Consider the following 27,515-nt stretch of genomic DNA (forward strand, 5'->3'; position numbering starts at 1 on the left):
ATTAATCCCCTGTACCCACTGCCTGGGCCAGACAGTTAGGTACAAATACAAAGCCATGTAATTACTGATTTTCTCTGTACCACATTCATCATACCAATGCTATTTAAATGCTCTTTAATAACCTTTCTTTCCCTTGGTGGGAGGCCTTTCTTTACAGGTCTCCCTGGAAAACGTCTGTGTCTTAAACACTACTTACCCCACACACTTTCCTCCTTATCCATCCTTCCCTCTGACACACTCTGATTCCATGGGGTGTCTCATTCTTTCGGTAGTGGGTGATGCTAAAGGGGTATTTCTGGCTTGCAGCTCCACATCTTCATAATGGTCTCGCCTTTTTTGAACAATCCTCTACTGTCAATGGGCCAATCCCCAACCCAATGACATCAAAGGAAGGATTCTGATTGACGTCAGTGGGCTTTGGATCAGGCTTAAACTGCAAGATCTTCCATCTTTTCTCTGGTGTTCAGATTGTCTTTCTTAACTAGCCAGAATCTGTCACTGTGCCTCCAACCCGTTGCCTACCTTCTTCCCACCATAGTACAGAATGAGGGAATTACGCTATCCTACAGCCCTTTCTTTCAATTACTTTATAATTTTTGATAACCCCAACTATATAATATATATAGTCGGTCAGATGTAAATACAGTGAATTAGAGGGGGAAAAGCATAAAAGAAAATGACAAACAAGACTGACCAAACAGAGGGCAGTTATCAACACTGCATTACAGAGTCTTTTCAAGAAATTTCCAGTTGTACATAAAGCATTTAGTGCTTATAAAATGCCATCTTTAAAACAATTACAAATGTGGGTATTTTTGGTAAATTTTAATTCCATCTAATCTATCAGCTTGTTCTAAAGATTTTCTTGCCTCATTGTAATCAATAAAATATATCATTTATCACCAACATTACTCAAAATTTGGCAAGGATTTTTTTTTTACTGTAATTGCACCAATTTTGCAAATTTTTTAAGTCTGAATCTTTTTTTTCTAACTCATGTTTCCCATGTCAACTCAGGAAACATTAAAACCTGGTGACCCCCAAAAACATTTGTTTTAAAATTCTGTCTCAAAATGATCACAAGCATTTACAAATGGAAAAACAATTTGACTGGGTCCTTGCGTCAATGAATTTGTAGACATTGGTAAGAGAAAAGTATTTATCATTAAAGAAAGTACAGATTCCACATCTGAAATTTCTTCTAATAAATGAGCAAAGCAATAAGAACATTATCTCTTAAAACATAATATAGGAAGCCTGGAGATCCTGAAAACATTTTCCATAGCCTCCCATCTTTGATGTATAGCAGCATTATCTACAACTGGAGAGGATTCTATGACCTTCAGATCAGTTTTAATTTGATTTTCTTCTTTAAAGAGATTTGTATGATTCCTTTCAGCTTATTCTACAGATTCTCGTTTTGTTTTTAGAAAAGCTGAGGTACAACATCTTCAGCAGTTTGATCCACTGTTTTGATCAAGTTATACAATATAGTTAATGTCACTCCTTTCCCATCAGAACTACAATAAGCGTAAGTTCAGCTGATAGGCTAAATCAGGGGTGGCCAACCTGTGGCTCCAGAGCTACATGCGGCTCCTTGTATAGGCACCGACTCCGTAGGTGAAGCTACAGACACCAACTTTCCAGTGTGCCAGGGAGTGCTCACTGCTCAACCCCCTGCTCTGCCCCAGGCACTGCCCCCACTCCCCTTCCCCCAAATGTGCTGTGCCCTCCCCCCTCCCCTCAAGAGCCTGCTGAGCATGGAAAACAGCTGATCACGGCAGGCGGGAGGCATGGGGGGGGAGGGGGAGGCACTGGGGGCTGGAGGGCGGGGAGCTGATAGGGGGCTGATGACATATTACTGTGGCTCTTTGGCAACGTACATTGGTAAATTCTGGCTCTTTCTCAAGCTCAGGTTGGCCACCTCTGGGCTAGATCCATGTGATGGCAAGGATAAGAGCTCGGGTGGAAAATTCACACGCAGGGCCTCTACTCCATATATTGTGCGTCTGATAAGCTGGTCTAGTTGCATTTTTTAAGATACCATCCTAAACCCCAGGAGTGACATCCTGGCCCCACTGAAATAAATGGCAAAACTCCTACTGACTTCAATGGGGTGAAGATTTATCCCCAAGATATTACATCTGCCCACGCCAGGGCTTAAAAACCAATCACACTATGTAACAATACCTATTAAAAAGAAGAATGTTAACTCTCCCTCTAAACACCCTTCCTGGAAGGGACATCAGCCTAGGACAGGGTTATAAACAGGACAGACACCAGCAGGGCAGCCGCTCTTGCAAGCCCTGTCTCCAAATAATTTATCTCGGGAGGAACATCACTAATGAGACATGGCCACAGGCAGGGAAGACTCCTGCTTCATTTTCTGCATCTCTTTTCTTGCTGCCCCACCGCACCAGACTCCGCTGGTTGCATTCAAAGGAAAATATTCACCCTGCAGAGCTGAATCCGACAGACTGTTTTGGAGCAGCACAGGGCTGTACTGTACATCTGCAGTTACAGTACAGGGCTAGCAGATCTCTTTGCTTTACGCATCAGCATGTTTCAGCTTGAAGTTGTTGAGAAAGGGAACACGGTGACGGGGGCCTTGGCTCCCAATCAGGTCCTCAATAGACATATATCAAGTTCATATTGGCATGACAGGAGAGAGCTAGGAGTGGGATAGCATGGACTGCAGGTCAGGATTGAGGTGCACTGTCAAAAAAAGTAGCGGGGTCCCTGTATTGTACAACAAGTGCTATAGATCAAGACTCAAATGCATCGGCATAGCTGCATGAGGGAAACTTGCACAGATCTTGACTAAAATGATCTCTAAAAGTCAGACTTATAAATAACTGAAAGCAATATTCTCTGCAGGAGCACCCATGCAGCCTGGGCCACCCTGAGATCAGAACAGAGGAATTCTGAGGTCCATAAAGAACAGATTAGAAAGAGACGAGGGTGGGGCTCTGCCATCAGTGTGCCATGAGTCTCTGGAACATTCAGATGGATACTAAAGATGTAAGGGGCAGTTCCCTCATACTCAGAGATGTATAGTCCAAGCACGATCAGTCTTTTCCCTTAGATATTCTCATACAGGGTATCAAAGGGTTCTTCCAGAGTTTCTTGCTGAGATTTCTACAAATGATAAAAAGAAATGGAGGAAAATTATTGAAAAGAAGCCAGATTGATTCTTAAGAAGTATCCTCTGCAACTCTTTCCACTAGAAATGGCCACTAGTGATCCACAGAATGGAATTAACTCAGCCAGCGGAATGCTGCTCCACCAGAGATGAACATTAATAACCCTGCTCCAGGCATAAAGGTGCTTCCTATTTTCCACTGTTCCAAAAAAGCAATCTGCCTGGGAAGGGGGATTGATCTCGGTTATTCCAAAAGTAAAAAATAAATCAGTCTGGATTCTGTGAAAGAGGAATTCCCTGACCTTCCCAATTCTGTTTCTTCAATAGCTGAATCTTTTCTACACCACTGTATCTTGCAGAGACAAGGCACTGACAGACATGGACATTTTCAGCACTGGGTCACATACTCCTGCTGTCGCTGTGAGCAAGGTTAGACAACTGAGTAGTTGAAATGCCAGTGGCTGCATGAAGTCCTGTCTACACTAGCATTTCCTCTGTGGCATCAGTGGGAAACATTTGACAAAAAAAGCAAAGTGTGGACTCTCGAAAGGGTGCATGTACACCAGAGAACTGACCTATTCATTACTAGCTGGACTGGTGGATATTGCAGTGATGCAGTGCACCCACACCAGCCTTCCAGTTATGGGTGCATTCATGCCTGCATCCACATACGGCATTCCTTGCAAACACAGCCACTGGGCTGGTGGTAGCAACAGTGAGAGCGCTGGTCTAAACCAGTCACTGGAATTTATCATCATGTTGTCTAGGACTACCTTGAGCAGAATTACCAGAAAGGGTGGCAAAAATCACTGGCACCTAACTCTCTACTCGCCTTCCCACTATTACTAGCATTGATGAAACTGCACCAGTGCTAGCGCAGTGGTGGGTGAATCTAAGAATCTTCAGTGTCAATGCAGCAACAGTGGTCAGCCTTGCTCAAAGCAAGTCCCGTCCTAATAGTAGCGCAAATACTTGTGGGGTACTGACTGTAATTTTATGTGTGGGCATGTGATGTCTTACGTGAGCTACGGACTGCAGTGGTAGGCAGCACATCAAATTCTCTAGCACAGGGAAGGCCATAGACATTTTGGGTCAAATTTATCCTCATTGACTTTGATGGAATTACACCACAGATTAATCTGGCCTATCATGTTTATCCTGTTTTCAGTCACTCTGTGTTCACTGCAGACAGAGGCTGGCATGTAAGCAGCTGGGAGCTCCTTAATGCAAACCTTCCCATTCCATTCCTAACATTGCGCCTGCTAGAGAACCTCCCCTCCATCTCTGTCCCCTCACAGAGCTGAGTCTGGACACAGAACACATGATAAGTGAAGGTGAGATTTAAAACATCACTACGATGCTCAGTTCTTTACTTTCTGAATGATGTGATCTGCTGAACACAAGGTATGAGGCTGCTTTTGACGGCAGGGTTGTAGAAGGCTCTTACCATTTCTTTCTTCTTCTTTTTCTTCTTCCCTGTTTTCCCACAGTCTTCATTTCTATCTTCAACCCTGTCTGGCTGTGAGATGATCATGTCTTGAAGCTACAAGAGACGTACCCACATCACTCAGTAACAGGTCACTTTGCCTTAGCATCCACTCTCCAAACACTCTAACCTCCAAATTAACTGGCTCGCATGTGGCAGTACCAGGATTCCGATAACATGCTGAGTGCTCCATATTTAGTGAAGAGCACCATGATGTGTACACAGTATCCCAGCTCCCTGACTGAATCACTCACATTGCCCAAAGAAGAGTGGTCATGATTAAAGTCTAACAAAGAATGAATGGGATAAAAGGTAAGTTGGAATCTCCTGTGTTTCTGGTCTCAGAACACAAGAACAAGAGGCCAAAAATGAAATTGAAAGGTGGTAAAAATGTAAAAGTGATAAAAGGAGATACTTTTTCCACACAGTGCACAATTGGTCTGTGGAGCTCACTGCCACACGATATCACTGAGGCTAAGAGCTTGGCATGATTCCAAAACATACCAGACATTTCTATGGATAACTGGACTATTCAATGTTATAACAGTAAATATATATTTTTAAGTAAACAAGAGTTTTTGAAGGGATATGACCATTCAAGCGTTGGGACATATGCCAACCTCTAACTATTTAGGGAGAGGAGGAAACTTTCCCATAACTGCTGTGACAAAGCTCTGTCCTTGTCTCCATGGGTCTCGCGTTTCCTGGCTGATTTCGCTAGCCTCAGCGGCTCACTGTGAACCTCCACGTAGCCCTTCTCTCTCTAGAGGCAAGGGTCACAGCCTACTGAGCCATTTTCATCATAAGCCAGTAAGGGAGGTGAGGAGAAGCTACCCTCCCTTGCACAGTCTCTGTGGTCTCCCAGTCTCAGTGATTAATCGGGGGGCAAAGGGAGAAGCCCGGGCCAGCCCTCTACTCCAGGTTTCAGCCCAGGGACCCTAATAGTGTCAGCAATGGTAGCTGACTTTTTAGAAACAGGATGCGTACAATTTCCTGGGCCACTTCGCCACAGCAGCCCCCACTTCCTCAAGATCCACTTCACCTTTACCTCAGGGCCTCCTTCCTTGTGCCTGATATGGTTTGTACTGCTCAGTCTCTCCAACAGCGCAGCTTCCTCCTACAGCTCCTGACACATGCCCCCACCTGACTAACTGGGAGGCTTTTAACTAGTTTTAGCCAGCCCCCTGATTGGCTTCAGGTGTCCCAATCAACCTAGCTGTCCTCCCTGCCTTCTGGAAAGATCTTAATTGGCCCCAGGTGTCTTAACTGACTTGGAGCAGCTGCCATTTGCTTATCCTGGTAACAGGAATTTGTATAGCCTGTGGCTAATATATCTGTCTCCCATTACTTTACTATAGCCATCTGGCCTTGCCACGTCACACTGCCTACTGCAGGGTTTCTTCCTCTGAAGCTGCTGCTGCTGCTTATTGGAGACAAGATGGACCATTGGTCTGATCCAATATAGCAGCTTCTATTATGCCATGTTCCAAAGTCATTATGCAGTTGGAGGGTCACTATTACAGTTGCTAGCAGTGGATTCAGCCCCTAGGCACTGTCCACACTACACTTTTCAACTTCCCAAGAATGTTCAGGCCTAAAAAGTTTAGTAAGACAAGAGAATATGAATAGAAATGCTTCGGTTACAATAATAATTTTAATAAAATTAATGAATCGGGGGTGGTGGTGTTGTTTTTTATAACCAAAAACTTTCCCTCATATCTTTGCAATACAAACAGACCAATGCCGAGTTTAAGAACTGTGGTGAAGGTGTGTGTAGTTACAGCACCTGGAATGCCCAGCAGATTCTGGACACAGAATTGCAAAGAGTTTGGCAGTGGGAAACAATTGGCATTAACTGGATTCTGAAGGTAGAAATGGATCAGACTGGAGGTAGTTTGTAAACAAGAGCCCTTTCACTGTACTAGCATGATTTATTTTTGTTGTTCCTTTCTGTCCTTATTGTTCTACTACTGTAGGTAATGTGAGACATTATTTACTTAATGGATCCTGGACACATAATATGCATGAGAAGCAGAAAGTGAAACCAGCTGCAAATGAGGCAAAACTCACCAAACCTTGTTTTACTCTCCAAACTGAGTGCAAAGAGTAATTGTGATGGGGTGGACAAACCTCACGTTGGAGAGAGATGGGGTGCAGGAACAACTCTGCGCCCAGGAAGCTCCACCCCAGCAGGCCTGCTGGGCATGCTCCGGTTGGAGGAGAGCCTTAAGAGAGAGTCTCTTCAGCACAATAGGCTGGTGGGTGGAGAAAGAGGTGGGGCTGCAGCCACTGTGATGGAGGGACTGCGCCAGGAAAGTGTCCCAGGAGGAGAGTGGTTGCATGAAGCTGCGACTCCTTAGCTTGCAAAGGCCCACGGACCAGGTTACAGGGATAACTGCAAGCCATGACACTCCCCAAGGAGGGACACAGTGGTAGGAAGAGACCCAGGGGAGGGTGTTAACTGGACCACACAAAGTGGATGCCTTCCCTGTGGTGACCAAGAGTGCCCTAGGTTGGAACCTGGTGAAGTGGGAGGGCCTGGGTTCCCCTACCCCTAACCACTAGGCAAGGCTGCCACCAGAGATTCTAACTGTTAGGCAGGGGTTTCACCCCGCTGACAATAATAAACAGCAACAACTGGGAAAAGTCATTGAATCCAATGTGTTCATAACCCGCCCCCACCCCAAAACAACAAAAACAAACAAACCCACACAGTACAGGCCAAACCTGCACAAGAGTCCACCTAAGAGAGGCACTCTCTCATTTTGAGAGTGCTCCAAAATGTCCCCTACCATGTAGGGAATAATTCTGCTTTACTTTTATTAGACCATCACTTCTGTTAAGTAGGGGACTCTTGTCGATCTCTTGAGCAGTTGCTCAAGAAGCATTTCACTCAATATGGTTTTCATCTTGACCGTAAGGGGAAAACACATATTATATATAGGGCTTAGAACACCCTGAGCCCAGTTTCCAGGGCTGGCCGACCTGCACTCGGTGTAGGACCAGAATGCAGAGGAGGCTAAACATGGCTGTAGATTCCCTTTCCCTGATCCCCACGCCTGTCAGGGGTTGCATCAACCCTGACAGAACTTAGAGCAGTCTCAGAGCTTCTTTAAACTTTTGGCCTGTGGTAATGGCCTTCACAGGGCTGTTTTGCCAGTCGGGGATGGCTGGGTTCAGCAGTGTCCCAGCCATGCCCATATACAAGGACTTCTCCATGCAGGACAAATCTTCAGCTGTCTGATCTTTGCCCTGCCTGAGCAGTCCAAAATGGCCATATTAGAGGCCAGTACCAGCCCATATTCCATGAAGGCCTGGTCTGGTCTGCATACAGGGAGGTTTCCACTGCCTGAAATGATCTCAAATCTCCCACCATGCCTCAGAGCAAATCTCACATTGCAGCATCTATATCAGCCAGGCCTCCCCGAACTAATAACGTTTGACAAAACAACTGTTTAACCAGAGAGAAGAAAGATTCAACATGCATAAGCCCAGCCTAGGGGCGGGAGGAACTCAGCCTTTCCTTTTCTGGGTGGGAGGAGTGGAAGCAGCAGTTAGATTTACTGCCTTTGTAAAGGCACAGCAGCTCCGTGGTGGTTTCTATGCCAGGCCCAATTTCAAAGGGAACCCCCAGCAGGACAGGGTCAGGATTACTTGAGAGGAAACTTACCGTAGCAGTGGGATTCGTCTCAAGCGACAAGCTGTTCGTGTTATTCTCAAGGACAGAATAGACCTCAGCTTGGTGGGATTCTAGGCACTAGAGCGGGGAGAGGAAAGAGGGCTTGTGTCACATCACAAACATGCAGTTCATGGATGTGAAAAAATGCACAGTTGCCTGCTGTGATCAGGGATTGCCATCTGTCTTAAATTTGAGTTCTGATGAGCCTAAAGCCTGTGTCCCCAAAGTCTGCCAGAGATCCTGAAGTCTGCAAAAGTCCTGGAAACTGCTTCCTGCCCTAACTGCACAGGGCAACCCTGTCCTTGTCATGATTTTGAATCATGGAGACATGATGAGATTGTTTTTCTCCCTAGGATATAAATCTAAGAAAGCAGGGCCCCTCCCACCTGCCTCCATCTACTCCAAATTCTTCACACGGTGCGGAATAAGACCTTCCACTATGGGAGACATTCACTGCTCAGTGGGACAGGAGGTGAACCTGCAAGCAAGATGAGCTCTGAATGATACAATATGGCACTAGTGTGCACATCACTCCCAGGTTTCAATCACAATCATGCTGGGCATTTGGGAATGGAAAGAGTGGCTGAGCTGATGTCCTGATGCCCAACAGGACAGCAAAAGGTAGGAACTTCACAGTCACTTATAAGGGGATAATTTGCATTTGTTTTTTAAACCGGGAACTATTTTTCCCTCCTTAGAATGCAGAAATAATATGGGAACTGATACACACACACACACACACACACACACACTCTCTAAATCACACTTACATACATACACCCACACACTCCCCCTGAAACAGAGCTTAAATTCAGCCAGAGCTGTCCAGAGTAGAGCTCCAGTAAATATTTTCAAATTTCTGGGGGGCTGCGAGCTGGCTCTGTGGCTGAAGCCTGGAGCCCCAAGCCCCAATACAGGTGCCCCGCAGGGCAGAAGGCCCAAGCCTTGGGTGCCCTGCAGGGAGGAAGCCCCAAGCACTAGGGCACCCCATGGGGCAGAAGCCCTGAGCCCCAGAGCACCCCGCGTGGCAGAAGCCCTGAGCCCTGCCACCCCCCCTCCACCCAAGGGGACTAAAGCCCCGAGACTCCCTGCCCCAGAGCTGAAGCTGGGGCCCTGAATTGGGGCGGGGGCGGCGTCCAGGAAATACACTATAAGAATTTAAGCTCTGCCCTGAATGCTCACACACAGGTACAAGCAGAAACACACACACATGCTACACATGTGAGCATCTCCTTGTCCCTCAGATAATCGTGTCACTAAAGATCCATGTCAGACTGAATGATGCTCCAGATCTGCCCGGAGGATCTAATAAAACAATCAGGAGGACTTTTCCATGTGTATTTCAAGGATGACAGCAGGTTGCCAAGGTGGCTGTTTCTCTGGCAACAAGAAGGTGGGAGGAGCTTAGGCAGGCAGGAGGGGCAGATGCTGTTAGGGAGGCATTGCAAAGTGAATGAGACTGTCATGTCTCTTAATACAGCAAAGAGAAAAGCAAGTGCCTGGGGTTGATCCTGGTAGGCGCTGCGCATCTATCACCCCATTCATTTCCCTGGGAATTACACACATTCAGAACCCCTCTGGATCAAGCTCAAAGTGATCATGATTTAAAGAAGAGCACAGTGTGTTGGTAGGGGGATGAACAGCCTGCAAAGAGGCCCTGAGACAGACAGGGCAGCCAAAATCAGCAGAGCATCATGTGGTTCCTACCCCCACTCGCCCCTTCAAAGAGGCAAACATTAACAGTTATTTAATCTGTCCACTCATTCGGAACCCAGCCCCCAACACGCACGCATGTGCATGCACATAGTGCTCTCCTCTCATCTTCCTTGCTCTCCGTTCCTTTCCTGCTGCTGGTCACAGAGAGTCTTTTGCCCTGTGCATTTTTCTCTCAGCAACCAAGCAGTGGCGGATTAGCCATTGGGCCAATGGGGTCCTAGCCAATTCGGGGGCACCTGGAAATATGGGTACCCCCATGCCCCGACCCGCTCTGCCCACTCAGCACTCCTGCGGGAGAGCAGGGGAAGACCCCGCTCCCTGTCAGGAGAGCCGGGCTGGCGGGGCAGGGCAAGCCCCTGTGCCCCAACCCCATTTCCCCGGCAGGAGCACCAGGCGGGCAGGGAAGCCCCCACGCCCTGACCCAGCTCCCTGTCAGGAGTGCTGGTGGGAGGACGACGGGGGGGGGGGGAGGGCGCAGCAGGCGGAAAAGTGGAGAGAGGTCCCCACTTGCTCTGACCTAGGACCCCACAAACCCCTAATCCACCTCTGCAACAGAGAAATCAGGCTGTGTGTGCTACTGTGTGGTAACCAGTTCCAGCACCACACTAGCTTCTAATAGTGTAGATGGGACCAAAGGTGGTGCTTCAGGCCCCAAAACATTCCTTTTTACCTTGTCCTGTTAGATCAGCTAGAGTCACACCTGCAGGTACCAGGGAACAGGAGTGCAATCTGCACCCTTGGGTAGCTAGGCTGGAGGAGGCTTTAATCTCAGTGAATGGCACCTTTACATTCTGCCCAAGATTCCCTAGGAACCTCAGCTGCTAAAGCTTCCCAAGAGACACTAAATGAGTGCATCTCTCAGGGAAATTAGCTGTGCCCCATTCTAAGATAATCCCACCTATATTTTGGGGACCAGCCCAGTCAGTTCCTAGCCCTTCCTGGAGAAGGAGCAACGGGGGGGTTGCACCATCATGTCCACCAGCACTTGCCTGGGGCACCTTCACAAAGCTGGCCCAGGGTTTAAAACACTGTTATTTTAAACTTTGGATAGACGCCTCGAACGAGGCAACATGATGGAACGTGTAATTAAGATGGAGCTGAGACTGCATGACAATGCTGACTGAGCGAAAACTGGATTGGGATTTTTTTTTAAAACCTCCTTGCAGAAATCATCCACTTTTACAGAAAAACTCTCCATGTTTACTAAACAGTTGAATTAAAAAGAAATTTATTTCTAAAAGTAAAAGATTTATCAAATTAATTCCCCTCCCCCAAATTATTACCCTGGTATTTCCAGATGCCTTTTTTTAAACCTCAATTCCAAAAATTAAAAAACAAACCAAACCCAACCCCACTGGCCTCATAAGAACCTGTGAAGTTTGAGCTAGAAAAGACCTAGTCCATCCTCTTGTCCACATCAGCATCCCACCCTTCTTGGCAGTGCATTAGCATTCCCTACAGTACATTCTCCAGAGCTTTGTCCAGTCACAAATGATTCATGCAACTGAGCTTCCATCTCTCCCCGGCGAGACTTTTCCAGTCCATTATAGATCTCATGCTCAGAAAAGGTTTCCTGATATTCAGCCAATATTCTTCTCTGCTCACTTTCACCCTTTTACTCCCCCCCACACATTTGCCCTGCCGCCCATCTTAAGCAATTCCTTCCCTTCCTTGGGTAAACAGATGCATTGCAGCCACCAGGCTAGGGGAATGGAAACAGCTGCCCTGGGCCACTTTCAGGAGTGGTAAAAGGGTGTCAATTTTATTCTGAGCAGAAGGCAAAAGTTATAGAGAAGAGACAGCATAAGAAGATACCTCGCCTCCTCACCAACCCTCTCTTTGGAATCAAATCCTTCCTTATACTGAGGTGAATGGAGTGCACTGTGTCTCTCCTCCAGCCCCCAGATCACCCTATTTTTACATGGTGCCATGCTGGTGTACACATGGAGGTCTAACTGTATGCCACATTGGGGATGGGGGTAGTTCTGGTGGTACTCACAGTGTAGATGGAGCCAGATGGTTCTGAGCTTCCTGAAGGGGCTTGGGCTCCTGTGCTCAGGTCTGGGCATCTCTGGAGGACATCTGGGCATCTCCTACGACACACCACCAACTTAGGCCAAGACACTAAATGACAGATCTGTTGTAAACACACGACATTCCAAAATGTGAAATACATGTTTGCATGATTCTTGTACTTAACACATGATCAGTGATAACTAGTGAATCACATATCTACAGCACTTTCATCACAAAGGACCACTTTGAAAACAGTGGGCTCGACCCTCCTCTCGCACCAGTGTAAACCAGTGAAATCAGCTGGGTTACACTGGTGTAAAATGGTGTGAACCAGACTGTGTTTACACAAAAATGACTTCTACAATACAGGCATCTCTGTGGTGGAGCTTGCACCTATTTCACGGCACAGGAAATGAAGACAGCCCTACCCAGCTGCACCTGTAGGGGGAATGTTAGAGGGGCAGAATGCAATTACTTAAAATGAGACTTGGTCAGGAAACTAGTGCTAACATCACAACCCTTGAGAAGAGTACCAGGAGACTTTTTATTGGTCAGTAATACACTGAGGCATTGGTCCAATACTGACTTGAAGGAAGATGACCTCTTCTGGAATCACCAACACCATTTCCTTCAGCAAATGAGTTTTCCGTAGAGATCTCCCATTCAAATACAGACCAAATCTAACTCCACTTAGCTTGTGAGATCTGACAAGGTCATCACCCCCTCTGCGGTTGTGTATACAAAGGACAGAAATGTAAGGTGCAGCATAATACAAGGCAATATTACTTCACTTGATTCATGACTTTGTGGAGGGGTTTTCCTTTTGTGAAGGAGAGTGTCATTCTACCAACATGGTGGAGGGAAACCACTACTACCACCACAAGTACTCTCCTGGCTGAGCAAAATTGTTCATAACAACGCAGAAAAGGCAGAAGTATTTGAAAAGTATTTCTGTCCTGTATCTGGAAAGAAGCAGGATGACATTTGTCTCATATCACATGAGGATGATGAGCTACTTTCCAATCCATTAGTAATTAGGGATAAACATTTAAATCTTCAAGCCTAGAGAACTTGTGTTAAGAAATTCTATGGCCAGCATTATACAGCAGGTCAGCCTAGACGGTCCCTTCTGGTGTTAAAAAATAAATAATCAGTAGGTCAACTCAAAATCTGGAGATGTCAGCAAGTCTTGAAATTTCCCCCTAGGAAGACATCTGGCTAAACTCTCTGGAGTAAGGGGAAGGGGCTTGTCCTCAGCCTTGGTGCTAGTCCAGCCTGTGCTTATTTTCCCTCCATTTGGTTAACTATTTTGGTTGTGATGTGGACAGAGCATTTTTCCTGCTAAGGAGGAGGGGCAGTGTCTGCATCTCACATCCATTCACAGTCACTACCTCTATGGGTATGTGTCCGCAATGCAATTAAACACCCTCAGTGGGCCTGTGTCAGCTGACTCGGGCTCGCAGGGCTCAGGCTACGGGGCTGTTTAACTGTAGTGAAGACATTTGGGTTCAAGCTGGAGCCTGGGCTCTGAGACCCTCTGGGCTCCAGTCTGAGTTGCAGTATAGACATAGCCTATGAGGTGAGGCCCTAGGGGTACGGAGGCGTCAGCAGGCCCGTAACTAGACAAACTAAAGTGGGGAGTCAGTATAGATCCGAATGGGAGGTCTGGAATCACTTGTGAAGTCATGGTGTTTTAGTCAAAAAGAAGCCAAAGCAAAAGGAGAAAGAAGCTTACTCCCTATTTATCTGAAATTCTACAATAATTTGCAAGTGACCTATCAAATACCTACAAACATACACAAAACCCCTCATTTAGTTCTCATAAGGCACAAAACACGGAACAAATTGTTATTGAAAAACCCAGCATCAGCACTGCTTTGATACGTTTTGGGGTTTATTTTTTAAAACGCAGGTTAGCTCCTTCTCTATACACACAATAAGGATGATAAGCTTCTGTGCCCACTACTATCTGGCATTCACAAGATTGATAGCTGTGGCTGCATCAAAAGTCCTGAGTGCCTGAACAATCTCCCAAGGGCCTGAAGTTCAGGCCAAAGGCCTGTAGTTTGGTAGGTGCGTGGAAAAGAGAGTGATTAATCAGATTGGAGTCAGGGCAGCAGACCCACAGGACACAGGGTGAAAGGCAGTGATTTCACAGGGGCCTGAAACAAATTGGCAGCCTCACAGCACATGGTGGGCAAGAGAGACAGAGACATCGGAGAGGCCTGAGCTAGGTGAGCACCCTGATGAGGCACAGGGTGCAAGGCCGTAGCCTCACACAGGCTGCTCCCTTGCTTCAGGCCCCACAGGACACGGTGAGGGAGATTGTGACTTTAGAGAGTTGCCAGCAATCACATTTTTGTTGTGAGACTCGTGTTGGGTATTTTGACTCGAAGCCTCTTGTCGTGTAGGGATGAACATGAGCAACGTTGCAAAGTTTTGCCCTTTCCCCAAATGGCCGCCGTTTCCCATACCCCATTAGCTGGGCCTAATGCCAGGCTGCTCTTAATTAAGATGGCTACCATTTCCCTACAGCCTGTGCAGGTGGCAGTGAGGTTGCCCTAGAAAAGGGGGCCACCAACTTCCAGTGTCTCCAATGAGACTTAAAGTCAGGCTACATTTTAGCAAAGGTGTGTGCTGTCAGGAGGCAGGGAAGGGCCATGCAAAGAGGAGGTGAGTACAGGGCACAAGGAAGGACACTGGCAGATGGGGTGGGGGTGGAGTAGTGAATATAGGAGGACAGGATAATCAAGAGAGGACTGACTCATTATTTTTGACTGTTTTGGGGCAGGCAATGCTGGGATTAGGAAATTGTGAACAGAGAAAGGCAAGTGATGAGAGCCACCCCGAGATAGAGAGGAGAGAAAGTGAAGTCTCCTTCTTAGAAGGGGGTGGGGGGTGGTCAACCTTCCAGGACTGGCCTGGAGTCTCCAGGAATTAAAGATTAATCTTTAATTAAATATTATGTCATGTGATAGAACTTCCAGGAATATCTCCAACCAAAATTGGCAACCGTAATGTGTGTGTATGTGATGAATTTTAGGTTGAATTTTCAACTTGACATGATCTCACATATGGCCTGTGACCAGGCAGCTTCTCTAAAGCTTAAACAGCACTGCCAACTTCAAGTGCTCAGAAAGATGAGACTCGTTTAAATATCATGAGATTAAAAATAATAAAAATGTTGGTTCTTTTGGTTTCCACATTTTCAAATGCCACAACCTTTGAGGGCTAGAAACTTACATTTTTTTTAAAAAGTGAAAGATGAGATTCTCATGTAATCACATAACTCCTGGAGCTTGGGTTTTAAGCAAAACACTGCATATTGCAAAATTCACAATAAAATCTGTGAATTAGCAACACTGGAATAATCAGAAGACAAACAAAAAAAATAATCTATTTTTTTTCCATCTCAAACCCATGATTTTTGAGGGGGAAGAAGGTATCTCATGATGTTTGAACCTTTGAGGTAGGTGGTACTGCAGAGTCCTGAGGCAGAGGAGCAGTCCCACAAGATAAAAAACATCAAGCATACTTGCCTACAGTGGAAAATGAAAAGCCTGACAATTTTCCTACATGCTGCTCTCTGGGCTCCCTCCTGCACTGACTTGGAGTCTGTGACACTTGTCTACAGTGGACTTATTCCAGAATAGCTATTCCTGATTAACACCATGTGCGGATGCTCTTATTTCAGAATGACTGCCTTACTCCAAATTAGCTTAATCCATTTTCGAGTCACACTTTACCTTATTTCGGATTAATTTTCATGTGTAGACAAACTGTAAAAGGCACAGCACAGAACTCTCAGCCTCCCCAATCCTGGGATGCTCTGGGGACTGGAGAGGCTGGGGCCTCTTGGAAAGCTGCCTGTCACCGCCTGAATGCTATGCAAAGCTGCATGCTACAGTCCTGCCCCCTACAGTCCTGTCCTTGCAATGCCCCTCCCTCTACCAGCCCCACACCAGCATGACCCCCACACCAGGAGTTGTGAGGGTGTCCTTGGAAGACATGTGTGTAGCTGTCTACAGCAGTTCCTGTCCTGGGGAAATCCTGCTCTGACTGGAACCGAGACTGTTAGTGTCCATTTATTCATTCCAGTCCCTTTACTGGGCTAAAGGAGGGGAGAGGTTCTCACCCCTGATTTCTCTCTCCCATTAATGTCTAATAATTGTCATTTTTTTAAATCAGAAAAATAATCTGTCTCTGACTGCATTATGACAAGAGTGGTACTCCAGGATTCAAGAGCTGTTGCCTTGGCAGCCTGTCTTGGCGAGCTCTTCATTCCTTCTCTAATTTATTTGATGCCATGTTCATAAGAGCTTATGAATAAGAATATAAGAACAGCCATACTGCTTCAGACCAATTGTCCATCTAGCCCAGTGTCCTGTCTTCCGACAGTGGCCAATGCCAGGTGCCCCAGAGGGAATGAACAGAACAGGGCAATGATCAAGTGATCCATCCCGTTGCCCATTCCCAGCTTCTGGTGATCAAAGACTAGGGACACACAGAGCAGGGGTTGCATCCCTTACCGTCTTGGCTAATAGCCATTGATGGATCTATCCTCCACGAACTTATCTAATTATTTTTTGAACCCAGTTATAGTTTTGGCCTTCACAACATTCCCTGGCAACAAGTTCTACGGGTTGACTGCGTTGTGTGAAGAAGTTCTTCCTTTTGTTTGTTTTAAACTTGCCACCTATTAACTTCATTGGGTGATCCCTAATTCTCATGTTATGTGCAGGGCCGGATTAACCTTTTGTGGGCCCGGCGCAAAACGTATTTGTGGGCCCCATGAACGCAATGGAGCATGGTGCGGGGAGGTCAGTCTCTGGAGTGAGGGGCCAGCCAGAGGCAATGGGGGCATGGCATGGCTGGGGCAGCCCTGCTCTACCCAATGCTAGGGCACTATTTAGAAACCGGCAGTTGCCAGCCGCACAGTGGCCTGCCCGGCCCTGTGCTGCCAGCATGCCCCTTCCCTCAGGGGTGGGCTTATGCCACACCACACAGCGCCCCCCCCCGCCCTACACTCCCCGACTCCCTATGGCCAGAGGCCCCCCAGATCCACTATGCCCAGCACCCCCCCAGACCCACCCACAAATGCACAGCGCCCTGCACAACACCACCCCTACCCACAGCCCCACCACAACTGCCCAACACCCCCCATAGACCCCCCCACTCCCTAGTGCCCAACACACACAGATCCTCCTCACCCCTTCACAGCCCAGCACGCCCCCAGGCTCCCCACAGACCCACTCCCCCAAGCTCTGCCTCCTGGCCGCACTTACTGGCCTTGCTGGGAGGCGACTGTGTCTGCCAGGCTGAGCCGGCAGCGCAGCCAGGGCCAGTCCCAGGGCCGGGAATCGCTCCAGCCCCTCGGGAGTGGCATGATCAGCCAGGCCAGGGCCTGCCCCGGCCAAGCTCCCTCAAGACGCACTTGCCTGGAGGGGCCCAGCCAAGCTGCTCACACTGTCTCTCCCCCTACACCTGGCTGAGACTGGCCAGGCTTCTGCATCAGTCCCAGGTGGCTCAGCTCCACGGAGACAGGTGGGGCCCCGCAGATGGTGGGAAGCTGAGACTGGCCACAGCCAGAGGTGCACTGGGGTCCAGCCAGCGGGCTGAGAGGAGCAGGGGGTGCGGCCAGGGAGGGCAGGCAGGCCAAGAGGAGCAAGTGGTGGGCGGGGGGAGCCAGCAGGGTCTCGGGGCGCAGTGCAAGCAGAGCAGGCCGGGGCCCCTTCTCAGTATGGGCCTGGCTCCATGGAGCCACTGGAGCCATTGTAAACCCGACACTGGTTATGTGAAGGAGTAAATAACACTTTCTCCACACCATTCATGATTGTATAGATCTCTGTCTTATTCCCCCTTTAGTTGTCTCTTTTCCAAGCTGAAAAGTCCCAGTCTTTTTAATCTCGTCTCAGATGGAAGCTGTTCCATACCCCAATTGTTTTTGTTGACCTTCTCTGTACCTTTTCCATTTCTAATACATCTTTTTTAAGATGGGGCAACCAGAACTATATGCAGTAGTCAGGGTGTCAGTGTACCATGGATTTATATAAGGGCATTATGATATTTGCTGTCTTATTATCTACCCCATTCCTAATGGTTCCTAACATTGTTAGCTTTTTTGACTCCAGCTGCGCATTGAGTGGGTGTTTTCAGAGAACTATCCACAATGACTCCAAGATCTCTTTCTAAGTGGTAATAGCTAATTTAGACCCCATCATTTTGTATGTATAATTTGGATTATGCTTTCCAATATGCATTACTTTGTGTAAGCAGTGTCAGGATGAGCTCCACCCTGACATCTGGTGGTGAGGTGTGGCAAGTTGTGGAAAAGAACTTCAGGGGCCGATCTCATTTGCATAGGCACACCCACCCCGCCTAGAATGAGGCCATAGCTGCCCAAATGCTCACTTTGGCTGCTGTGGGATCCCCAGTGTCTCTGTTATTGGGGCAGGAAGAATAAATTGTTATTACCCTGATTATGGGAACTGTGCTTGGAACTGTACTTGGCCTTTTGGTATGATGGAGGGACTCACCATCAACGAAGTGGCACTCGCTAGGCAAGGGTCATGGGTTCCAAAACTATGTGAATTGAGAGAGGCTGGGGACAAGTATTAATACTTAGTGGCATGGGCCCCTTGGTGAGGGTCTTACATGCTAATTGCACTTCTTCCTCTCTCCACTGTGGAATATCAGAGCTAATTTTGATTTCATTAGAAGTCTAGTTACAGGCTGCTGAGCTCACTTTGGGCTAACAGTGCACCAGCACTGAGGCTCCCCTACTACAAGCTGAATTCACTAAAGAGCTGAACTGACTAAGAGCTGAAATCACTGAGCGTTGTGTTAAGTAGTGGGGGAGCCCCTTGTGGACAGGCTGTTGGAGCAGTTCGTAGGACGGCGGGAGCTGCTGGTGGGACGTGGAGCAGTTCGTGGGACGGCGGGAGCTGCTGGTGGGCCGCGGAGAGGAGCTGAGCGAAGGAGTTCGTGGGGCGGCTGGTGGAGCGGAGCGAAGGCCTATGGAGCTGTGGGGCAGTCAGCTTCAGATCATGTAAGGTGCCTCTTACCCCCGTCCCATCTCCACCCAGGTTGGGAGGTAAAGCTCCGCAGATAAACTTTCGAACTCTGGGGCTGCCCTGACCAGGGACAGAGACTTTTGGGTCATTGGACTTTTGGGACTTTGGGTGATTTGGGGTTGCTGGACTCAAGAACCAAAGGGAAAGAGGCATGCCCCAAATTGCTTGGGGTGGGTTTTTTTTGCTCATGGGTTGTGTTATGAATCCTGTTGGTGGTGTTTCCCCAACATAATGCCACATTGTTTCTCTCTGTTATTAAAAGGCTTTTTGCTACACTCAGACTATGTGCTTGCGAGAGGGGAAGTATTGCCTCTTGGAGGCGCCCAGCGGGGGTGGTATATATTTGTCCCAGGTCACTGGGTGGGGGCTCGAGCCGGTTTGCATTGTGTTATTGGAATGGATCCCCTAGATATTGAACCCGGCCCTTGTTGCTGCCCACTCTGACGGACAGAAGGGTTACATTTGCATTTATGAACATTGAATTGCAGCTTCCAATTTGTTGCCCAGTCACCCAGTTTAGTGAGATCCCTTTGTAGCTTTTTGCTGTCTGCTTTGGATTTAACCATCTTGAGTAATTTTGTATCATCTGCAAATTTTGCCACCCCACCATTTACGCTTTTTCCAGATCATTTATAAATATGTTGAACAGCACTGGTCCCCATACCGATCCCTGGGAGATACTGCTAGTTACCTCTCTCCATTCTGAAAACCAACCATTTATTCCTACCCTTTGTTTCCCATCTTTTAACCAGTTACTGATCCAGTAGAGAACCTTTCCTCTTAGCCCATGACTGCTTATTTAAGAGCCTGTGGTGAGGGACCTTGTCAAAGGCTTTCTGAAAGTCCAAGTACACTACACCCACTGCATCATTTTTGTCCACCCCCTCAAAGAATTATAATATATTGGTGAGGCATGATTTCCCTTTACAATAGCCATGCTGACTCTTCCCCAACAGATCATGTTCATCTATGTGTCTGACAATTCTGTTCTTTACTATTGTTTCAACCAGTTTGCCTCGTACTGAAATTAGACTTACTGGCCTGCAATTGCCAGGATCACCTCTGGAGATTTAAAAATTGGCATCACATTAGCTATCCTCCATATTAGCTACTGGTACAGAAGCTGATTTAAGTGATAGGTTACATACCACATTAGTAGTTCAGCAATTTCTTGAGTTCCTTGGGTGAATATCAGAGAAGGGCATGCCTAGTAGTTAATGTAGGGCAGGAGGGCTAGGTCCCCACACCAACGAGGGTTCAGAGCCGGAAGGTGAAGAGCCAAAGGTCATATACCAGGAATCACAGGTGCCGGCTTCCAAGTTTCCCCGTGGGTGCTCAACCCCCCCTACACTCCTGGTCCTGCCCCATCTCCACCCCTTCCCCCAAATCCCACCCCCACCCTGCCTCTTCCCGCCCTGCTCCGCCTCAGGCCCTGCCCCCACTCCACCCCCTCCCCTAAGCCCCCACCCCACCCCGCTTCTTCCCGCCCCCACTCTATCCCTTCCCTGCCTCTTCCTGCCCAGTTCCACCCCATCCCCATCTCTGTCCCTCCCCCTTCCTCTCAGTGCTTCCTGCACACCACGGAACAGCTGATCCGCGGCAGGCGGGAGGTGCTGGGAGGGAAGGGGAGGAGTTGATTGGCGGGGCTGCTGGCAGCAGGAGGCACTGGGGGGTGGGGGAGAGGGAGGAAGGAGAGCTTGGCTGCCGGTGGGTGCTAAGCACCTGCTAATTTTTTTCTGTGGGTGCTCCAGGGCTGGAGCACTCACGGAATTGGTGCCTATGCCAGGAATCATGCTGTGTCAGGAAACCAGGAGGTCAGGACCAGGAGACAAGTGCAGGTAGTACAGGGAGAGGGAATCCAAAGCAGGGTGGAGAGCAGTTGTACCAGCAAGTTCCTGTTCCTCCTTCTGGCTTAAGTAGGGAGAGTAGGCCAATCAGGAGGCCCAGCATTCCAACAATTGGGGCTCAGAGTGGAGCCTCCTAGATGAGCTGGGCTTCAAGGAAAGCCAGGTCTAGCTGATCCCAGCAAGCTGATAAATGGCGGGAAAGAGAGTGATGACCTCCCTGTAGACCTGGGTTTAGGACCTGGATCATGACACTATAGTTATAAATGCCACAGAAAAGTCCATAAGGAAATTAATAATTCATCTGCAGAGCAGTGTTTGAGTAGTGGCAATAAATAAGGCCTAGGGCCACACCTTGAACAATGCAGAGAAACCAGAATATTGAATAGTTTCTCATTAAGTAAGTACTGTCCCTCCTGTGCTGAGATGAGGCAGAGGTCCAATGGAAAAAATAGCATGTAATCATGTAACTAAAGACTCTATCATAAGGCATACACATAAGTGGCCCAATTCAAGGATGCATAGGCAAACTTAATTCTGGCATTTCCTAAGTTTTAATTGCTTGACTTTGCAACATTAATAATGTTTTTACTGCAGGTTTTTGTATATAACATCCCAGGTTTTTAAAAAAAGCAAAGTGGAAAACCAGAAATTTCATCATGTGGAATCATATTGATACCCACACGGTTTGTCAGAAGAACTGGAAGTAGTAAGTCCACAGCACAGATCTTTGCCACTTGAGCTAGCAGCATCACTGAATGCAGTAGTAGATTGCCATCCCCTATTTAGACCAGCCACCAGACGTGGATGAGACACACACTTTGCCTGTGGGTTACAGAGATTTGCGGCAGCAGAGGAATGTTGAGATTCAGGAATTCTAGGTTCTGTTCTAGGTTCTGGAGAGTGGTGCGCTCCAATGAGCACAGACTCTTATGCCCCTGCTCCCCCTAGACCTGACCCCTTCTGCCCCATCCCCAGTTGTCTGTTCCTGTCCCAGCCCTGACTCTTCCTCCCCCCGGCTCCACATCCCAGTTTCCTCCTGTCCCCACCTCTTCATCCTAGTCCCAGTCTTCTCCTTGGAGTTCCAGTCTTCCCTGACCTTAGCTGCCAGTCCCAGTCTCCTTCCTTGGGCTTCTCATCTCAGTCTCCCTTCATTCTCTTTGCCCCAGTCTCCTTGCCCAACTAGTTCCTGTATCCCACCTCCCCCACACACCCCGCAATGTCCCTCACCCCTTTTCCCCAGCTTCTTGTCCAGCCAATCCCAATATCCACCCAAGGCTCCTTGTCCATTCTGTTTCCTCCACTGCACACCTTCCCCAGGGATCTAGCTCTTGCCCTTCTGCATTCCAGATTGGCTGCTTCTCCACCACACTGCCTGGGCGCCAGCAGTGAGGGAGCATTGGGAGCATAGGAGAGAGAGTTTTTGAGCTCTGAGTTCCTGTGCCTGGTGCTGTGAGAAGCGATTGCAGGGGAAGTCCTGCTCAGCCTGGCAGCCCTGGGCTTCAGCATGCTCAGTTGCTCTTTGGGGATAGTGCACACACAGTCTGGTTGACACAAGTCGCTTTTAACATGAACAAAACTATATATTTACCCTTCATCTTGTTCTCTGATATGGCTGAACCATTTTTGCTGAAACTTAAAAAAACCCAACAGTCTGAGGTGGACTCTCAGCATGGAAAATTTCAGTCCAAACAGTTAAAGTTTGGTAAAGTTATTAACTACTGAAAACAGGGTCTTATAATGGGAAGTGTCAAGAAACCTTAGCTACAGGCATCACTACCAGATGCGCCTGTAATACTTATCTTAGGACTTGCCTTTCTCTTCCACAGCAGCAGAGCTGTTTCAGTGATGCTCAGTATGGTGAGGATAGTGGTAAGAGCGATGAGAAATTTCCACGTGCTGGGGGAGGGCTCTCTGTACCCTGTGTCTGTGAGGAGGAAGGCAAATGATTCATGGCATGAGTGGTGGTGAGAACCCACTATTCATTTTTACCCCCAAGTTTTCCATTCAACAGCTGTCAGAGGGCTAAAACTCACAAGCAGCTCTGAAGAACATATCTTTTAATACATGTTTTCTTTTAAATCACATCCTGGATGAATGTGAAAGGTCCCAAAAACAAAGACTGATAGTGATGGACAGAATCAGGTACAGGTAGGTCCTTGCAAGTATTCCCAACCCCTCCAACTTTGCCACTGTACCTCACGCCAGACACCTCACCTTCTCTGTGGGAGAAGTAGACTGGGGAAGACACGGATGGTACGGTGGAGCGCAGGAAACAGGGACATGTGACAGACGTGGATAAGCGGGGGGTGGCAAAGCCATGAAAGGGTCTTGAAAGTGAGGGCTAAAAGAATGACTTTGATAATGGTGTAAGACAGGGAGCAAGTGGAGAGATCCAAAGAGGAGGTTATGTGGTCAGAACAGCAGGCAAAGAAGATGATATTTGCAGTTGCATTTTGTACGGATTAGAGTAAGGTGGCACTCCTTGCCGACATAGCTACGTTGGCAACACTTTGTAGTGTAAACCAGGCCTTAGCCTCTTTGTGCCTCCATTTCCTCATCTGTAAGATGGGGATAATGCTATTTACCTCCTTTGTAAAACACTTTGACATCTGTGGATGAAAAGTGCTACCCAAGTGCTAGGTATTACGAGTTTCTACCTTGTTTTGATGTAAAGAAAAAAAGGGCAAAAAACTCCAGCCAGATTTTGCCTTTCAAACCTCTTCTTCTAATCTCTCATTGGCTAGGAGAGGCGCAGTCGGAGCTTACCTCTAAAAAGGATGAATACCCCTTTTCCTGTTATCGTTATGCTTGTCCACTTGGCCTCGCAGTAGTAGGTGCCAGTAGCAGAGGGGTTTCCTGGTGGCCCAATTGTATGTGGGTAATCCTTCTCTGTTGTCTGATTCGTCTGTCCAGGAGGGATTGCTTCAGATACTAAAGAATTTTTGATTGTGATAGTCTTGCCTTGTGAGTTCACCCAGTAATAATGGATCGTGAAGGTGGTGTATTCCTTCATGTAGGGGTAGCTGACCAGGCAGTTCACAGATACTTCTTCATTGGCAAAAGCAACCTGGATCAGGGGGGTTTGTTTTACAGAGACCTTCTGTCCTGCAACCTGCCGTCCTAGACAATAGGAGATAATCATTAGCATTTATGTAACAACATCCCCAAACACACACTCGTGCTCTTTCTCTCTCTCACACACACACACACACACACACTCTCTCTCTCTCTCTTAGATGCATTATCACGGGGGTTGCACCCAGCTTTGCTGCATCCAGGATTGACTACTGTCAGAGACAGGATGACACTGGACTACATAGACCACTGGTATGTTTTGGCAAGGCAACTCCTGTGTGGTCTATAGAGTCCATTAGATAAATATTGTGTGGTTTTAGATACACTTGCAATCCCAGGCTTCCCCTTTTTCTTTGTGAGTTCTTCTGTAAAACTCAAGCATGCTGAAAGGGGGAAGAAGGAAGGAAGTGGACTGATTACTCAGTATGTGAGAATATGATATGGCTGACAAAAGTGGAAATTAACTCTGGTTTGATGTTTTGTATAATGCATCCTCTAAAATCCCATGCCTCTGGGTCAGTGTGCAAATGTGTGTGTCAGTGTGCAAATGTGTATTTGGGCACATGGGGGTGTGAGAGCGAGGAAGGAAATGGCACATACTGTGCATGCCAGTATTGAGACCATGAAAAATGTTAAGAGGATGCAGCTTCATCACTCAAAACTTTTGCCACTCTAAACAGCAAAGCAAAGGGCGAGTCAGCACATAAGACACAGGAACTATTGGCAGAACTGTGAAGACCTGAAGTAGCCATGCGTGATAGTATCTCTTTAAGAGAGAGGGGAAATAGTTCCCATGATTGTTGTCAGGCAATTGGAAGGATATCTGCTGCTGCAGTTCACCAAGTGGTGCTCCATAGGAAGTTACAACAGAGGCTGCAGAAGCAAAGGGGAGATGCTGTCTCTAGACTTGTTCCCTTTTTTGTTTAGCATAAAGAAAAAAAAAGCTAAAGGGGAATACCATATAGTGTGAAAATGCCAACAGACAGCCCATGTCACAGGGTATATGCCCCCGTCCCTTTGACATCACGATTCAAGTTCTAAACACTAGACAACCTTTGATCTGTTTATGTTAGCACCTGCAATTCCCATCTCAACGCATTTGACATAATAATGAATAGAGAACAATAGGAGCGGAGGAGTGTCAAAAGCATTTTAAAAGTTATCAAAAAATCATCAGTGCAGCTCTAGCCAACTGCTTTTTCTTTCCATTTGCCAGTGGAGCTAATTTCCTGTCACTGTTCCCATGATAAGTAAGGGGGCAGGAGAGACCTTAGTCACCGCTGTACTTAGACTCTGTGGATAGATCAACTTGAAACTGGGCCCTCAAGATTCAGGGCAGCTGCTGCCCTTTCCTCTACAGACAACCTGCATCATCTTCCAAACTGTATCTGACCTTTACTGGCCTAGAAAGAGATGAGGCGCTGTGAATCCTGTACCTCAGTGCTCTTCCCTCATTAGGACAGTGAGTCAGAACCTTATGGACAAGTCTCTCTATGCAATAGGAATTTTGATTCTTTCAGTGATACATGAATTGAAGGATAGAGATCTAAAGAGAAAGGTGGAGTGGTCATCTTTCCTGGTTGTGAGGGGATTCTCTGACATCTTGCATTCTACAAACAGGGTCGCTGTAGGACCCTAAAAGAGTCCCATAATGTATTCTGAGCTTGGTGTGACATCATCATGTTATGACACCATATTGTGACACAAACATCACAATTCTCTAACCACCACATTTCAGAAGTGACAACCCAAAATGAAAGGAGCTAAATACAAACCGCTAAGAAGAGTTCGGGGGTGGGGTGATGGAGGGAGAACATGATCGTGGTCTACAAACAACTTCAAGGTAAAGCATGCCAATGAAAGAAAGGCCTCTGCAGATGACATAAGAAGGAGCAATGGGCTGAAGTTAAGGGAAAGTTTAGGTTACCGCACTGGGAACCGTTTGTAACCATAAAAGCAACTGAGCTGTGGGATACTCCCAAGGGAAATGCTCAGGGTATCGTCACGGCAGAGTCAGGAGCAGGTTAGATACTATGTGAGAAAGAGGGATGTAATGAGGGATCATCCAAAATGCAGCAGTGGTATGGGAGGACCAGTGATCTGAGTGGCCTCTTCTGGCCCTGCTCTCGAGTCTAGGACATGATCGTTCATCCTCCTCTTCAGTTCACCCTGTATAACAATGCCAAGGTTTACATGAACCTGGCTCTCACACAAGCCATTGCAAAGTGCCACTGTCACAATGCAGGGCCGATACCTACCCTCCTGTTAATCCCTGGAGCCCTTAGCTTGAGAAGAACTTGCCACAGAGGACCTGAACCATTTAATGTAGGTTACACAGCACTACTTCCATAGTCCCCCTCTCTTCCGGGTTTTCTTTATGAGTTCTTAAAAGAAAGAATGTTTAAAAGACAGAAATAGCAGGAATGTGCAAGTTACTAGTGGGGGCTCTCTGGAAATTAACAAAAGACACCAGCTGAAAAAATGCCGTAATGTGACCAAATTAGAACATAAACAAAAGGAACAAAAAGAACTTTTTACCTCCACGCTGAAGGAGCCAGAGAAGAAGGAAGATGGCATTTAGACTGGAGGCCATGATAGGGTCAAAGGCTGTAAGAAAACAACCAGATCTGACGCACCAACAGACGAGAGATGTTTTTGGTTAGGTATCTCCACAACTAAGATGTCGTTTCTCCTGTCCCTTTTGCAAGGGAAGAGGTGGGGAGGCAGCAGGGTGGGAAACACAATGCAACAGGCAGACTGTTCCTGGTAGTCACGGCTCCCTTCTGCTTTTCCGCTGGACTCCTCCCTGCCTCTGTGGTTGGTGTAAACCGCTACGCTGGTGTTACATCAGTCAATTGATGGCCACGCTATATATAGCCCTCGCTAGGATTGTGTGTTGGCTGGAGTGGCTGATGGGGAAGTAGAGTGTACTTTGCATGCTGGCTGGGGCACTGGCAATAAATAGGAAGGCAGCTGTGGCTGTAGATGCACTATGTATTGTCTTTATGGGTAATTTTATTGATTTTGATGGGTTGCATTAGTGAGATTTGCTCTTAAGCACCCTTTATTTTAGCAACATACTGTGCCCAACCCTTCCCAGGTGCAAAAAAGGAAGGAGTCTCCTTCCCAACTTGAGCACCCATACAGGGAGCAGGCCCAGTAACACTCACTGCACTTCCCCGAGTACAAAGATTTCTCCTGGGTAGCACTTAGAGCCCTTGACAGATGGGGAGAGGGGAAAAGCAATGACCTAACATACTCTTCAAGGCTGGTATAGCAGCTGCACTCCTCCAGAGGAGATTTGGTTCAGATTAGCCAGAATGAAGGCCCCTCTCCCCCCACCCCACGAGCTGAAAGGAGCTGCACTGGGCTGGTCTCAGCTGGAAATCACTCTTACAGCTGAGCAGCAAGGACAATCAAGAGTGGTAACAAGGCACTTGGGGCCCATTTGGTATTTCAGATATGCAGGCCTGGATTGGAC

General features: G+C 47.4%; 1 protein-coding gene across 1 annotated transcript; it reads right to left on the reverse strand.

Moving 5' to 3' along the window:
• Positions 1-1,848: 1,848 nt before the first annotated feature.
• Positions 1,849-26,660, reverse strand: NFAM1 (NFAT activating protein with ITAM motif 1). Its single transcript, XM_074941735.1, has 7 exons — positions 26,573-26,660; positions 23,726-24,079; positions 22,771-22,883; positions 12,023-12,160; positions 8,299-8,385; positions 4,590-4,685; positions 1,849-3,138 (listed from the first exon to the last, which is right to left on the reverse strand). The coding sequence occupies exons 1-7, from the start codon at positions 26,625-26,627 to the stop codon at positions 3,082-3,084; spliced, it is 900 nt and encodes a 299-aa protein (XP_074797836.1). The 5' UTR covers positions 26,628-26,660; the 3' UTR covers positions 1,849-3,081.
• Positions 26,661-27,515: the final 855 nt, after the last annotated feature.

Source organism: Natator depressus, chromosome 1 (genome assembly GCF_965152275.1).
Source record: "Natator depressus isolate rNatDep1 chromosome 1, rNatDep2.hap1, whole genome shotgun sequence".
Taxonomy (NCBI): Eukaryota; Metazoa; Chordata; order Testudines; family Cheloniidae; genus Natator; species Natator depressus.

Excerpts from the sequence above, each read along its gene's own strand:
- NFAM1 (XM_074941735.1), bottom strand. The coding sequence starts at position 26,627 with ATGGCCTCCAGTCTAAATGCCATCTTCCTTCTTCTCTGGCTCCTTCAG. Across the intron at positions 8,386-12,022 it reads CATCTGGCTCCATCTACACT|TGCCTAGAATCCCACCAAGC; the intron begins GTGAGTACCACC and ends TCCCCGCTCTAG. Across the intron at positions 3,139-4,589 it reads AAAAGAAGAAGAAAGAAATG|AAATCTCAGCAAGAAACTCT; the intron begins GTAAGAGCCTTC and ends TATCATTTGTAG.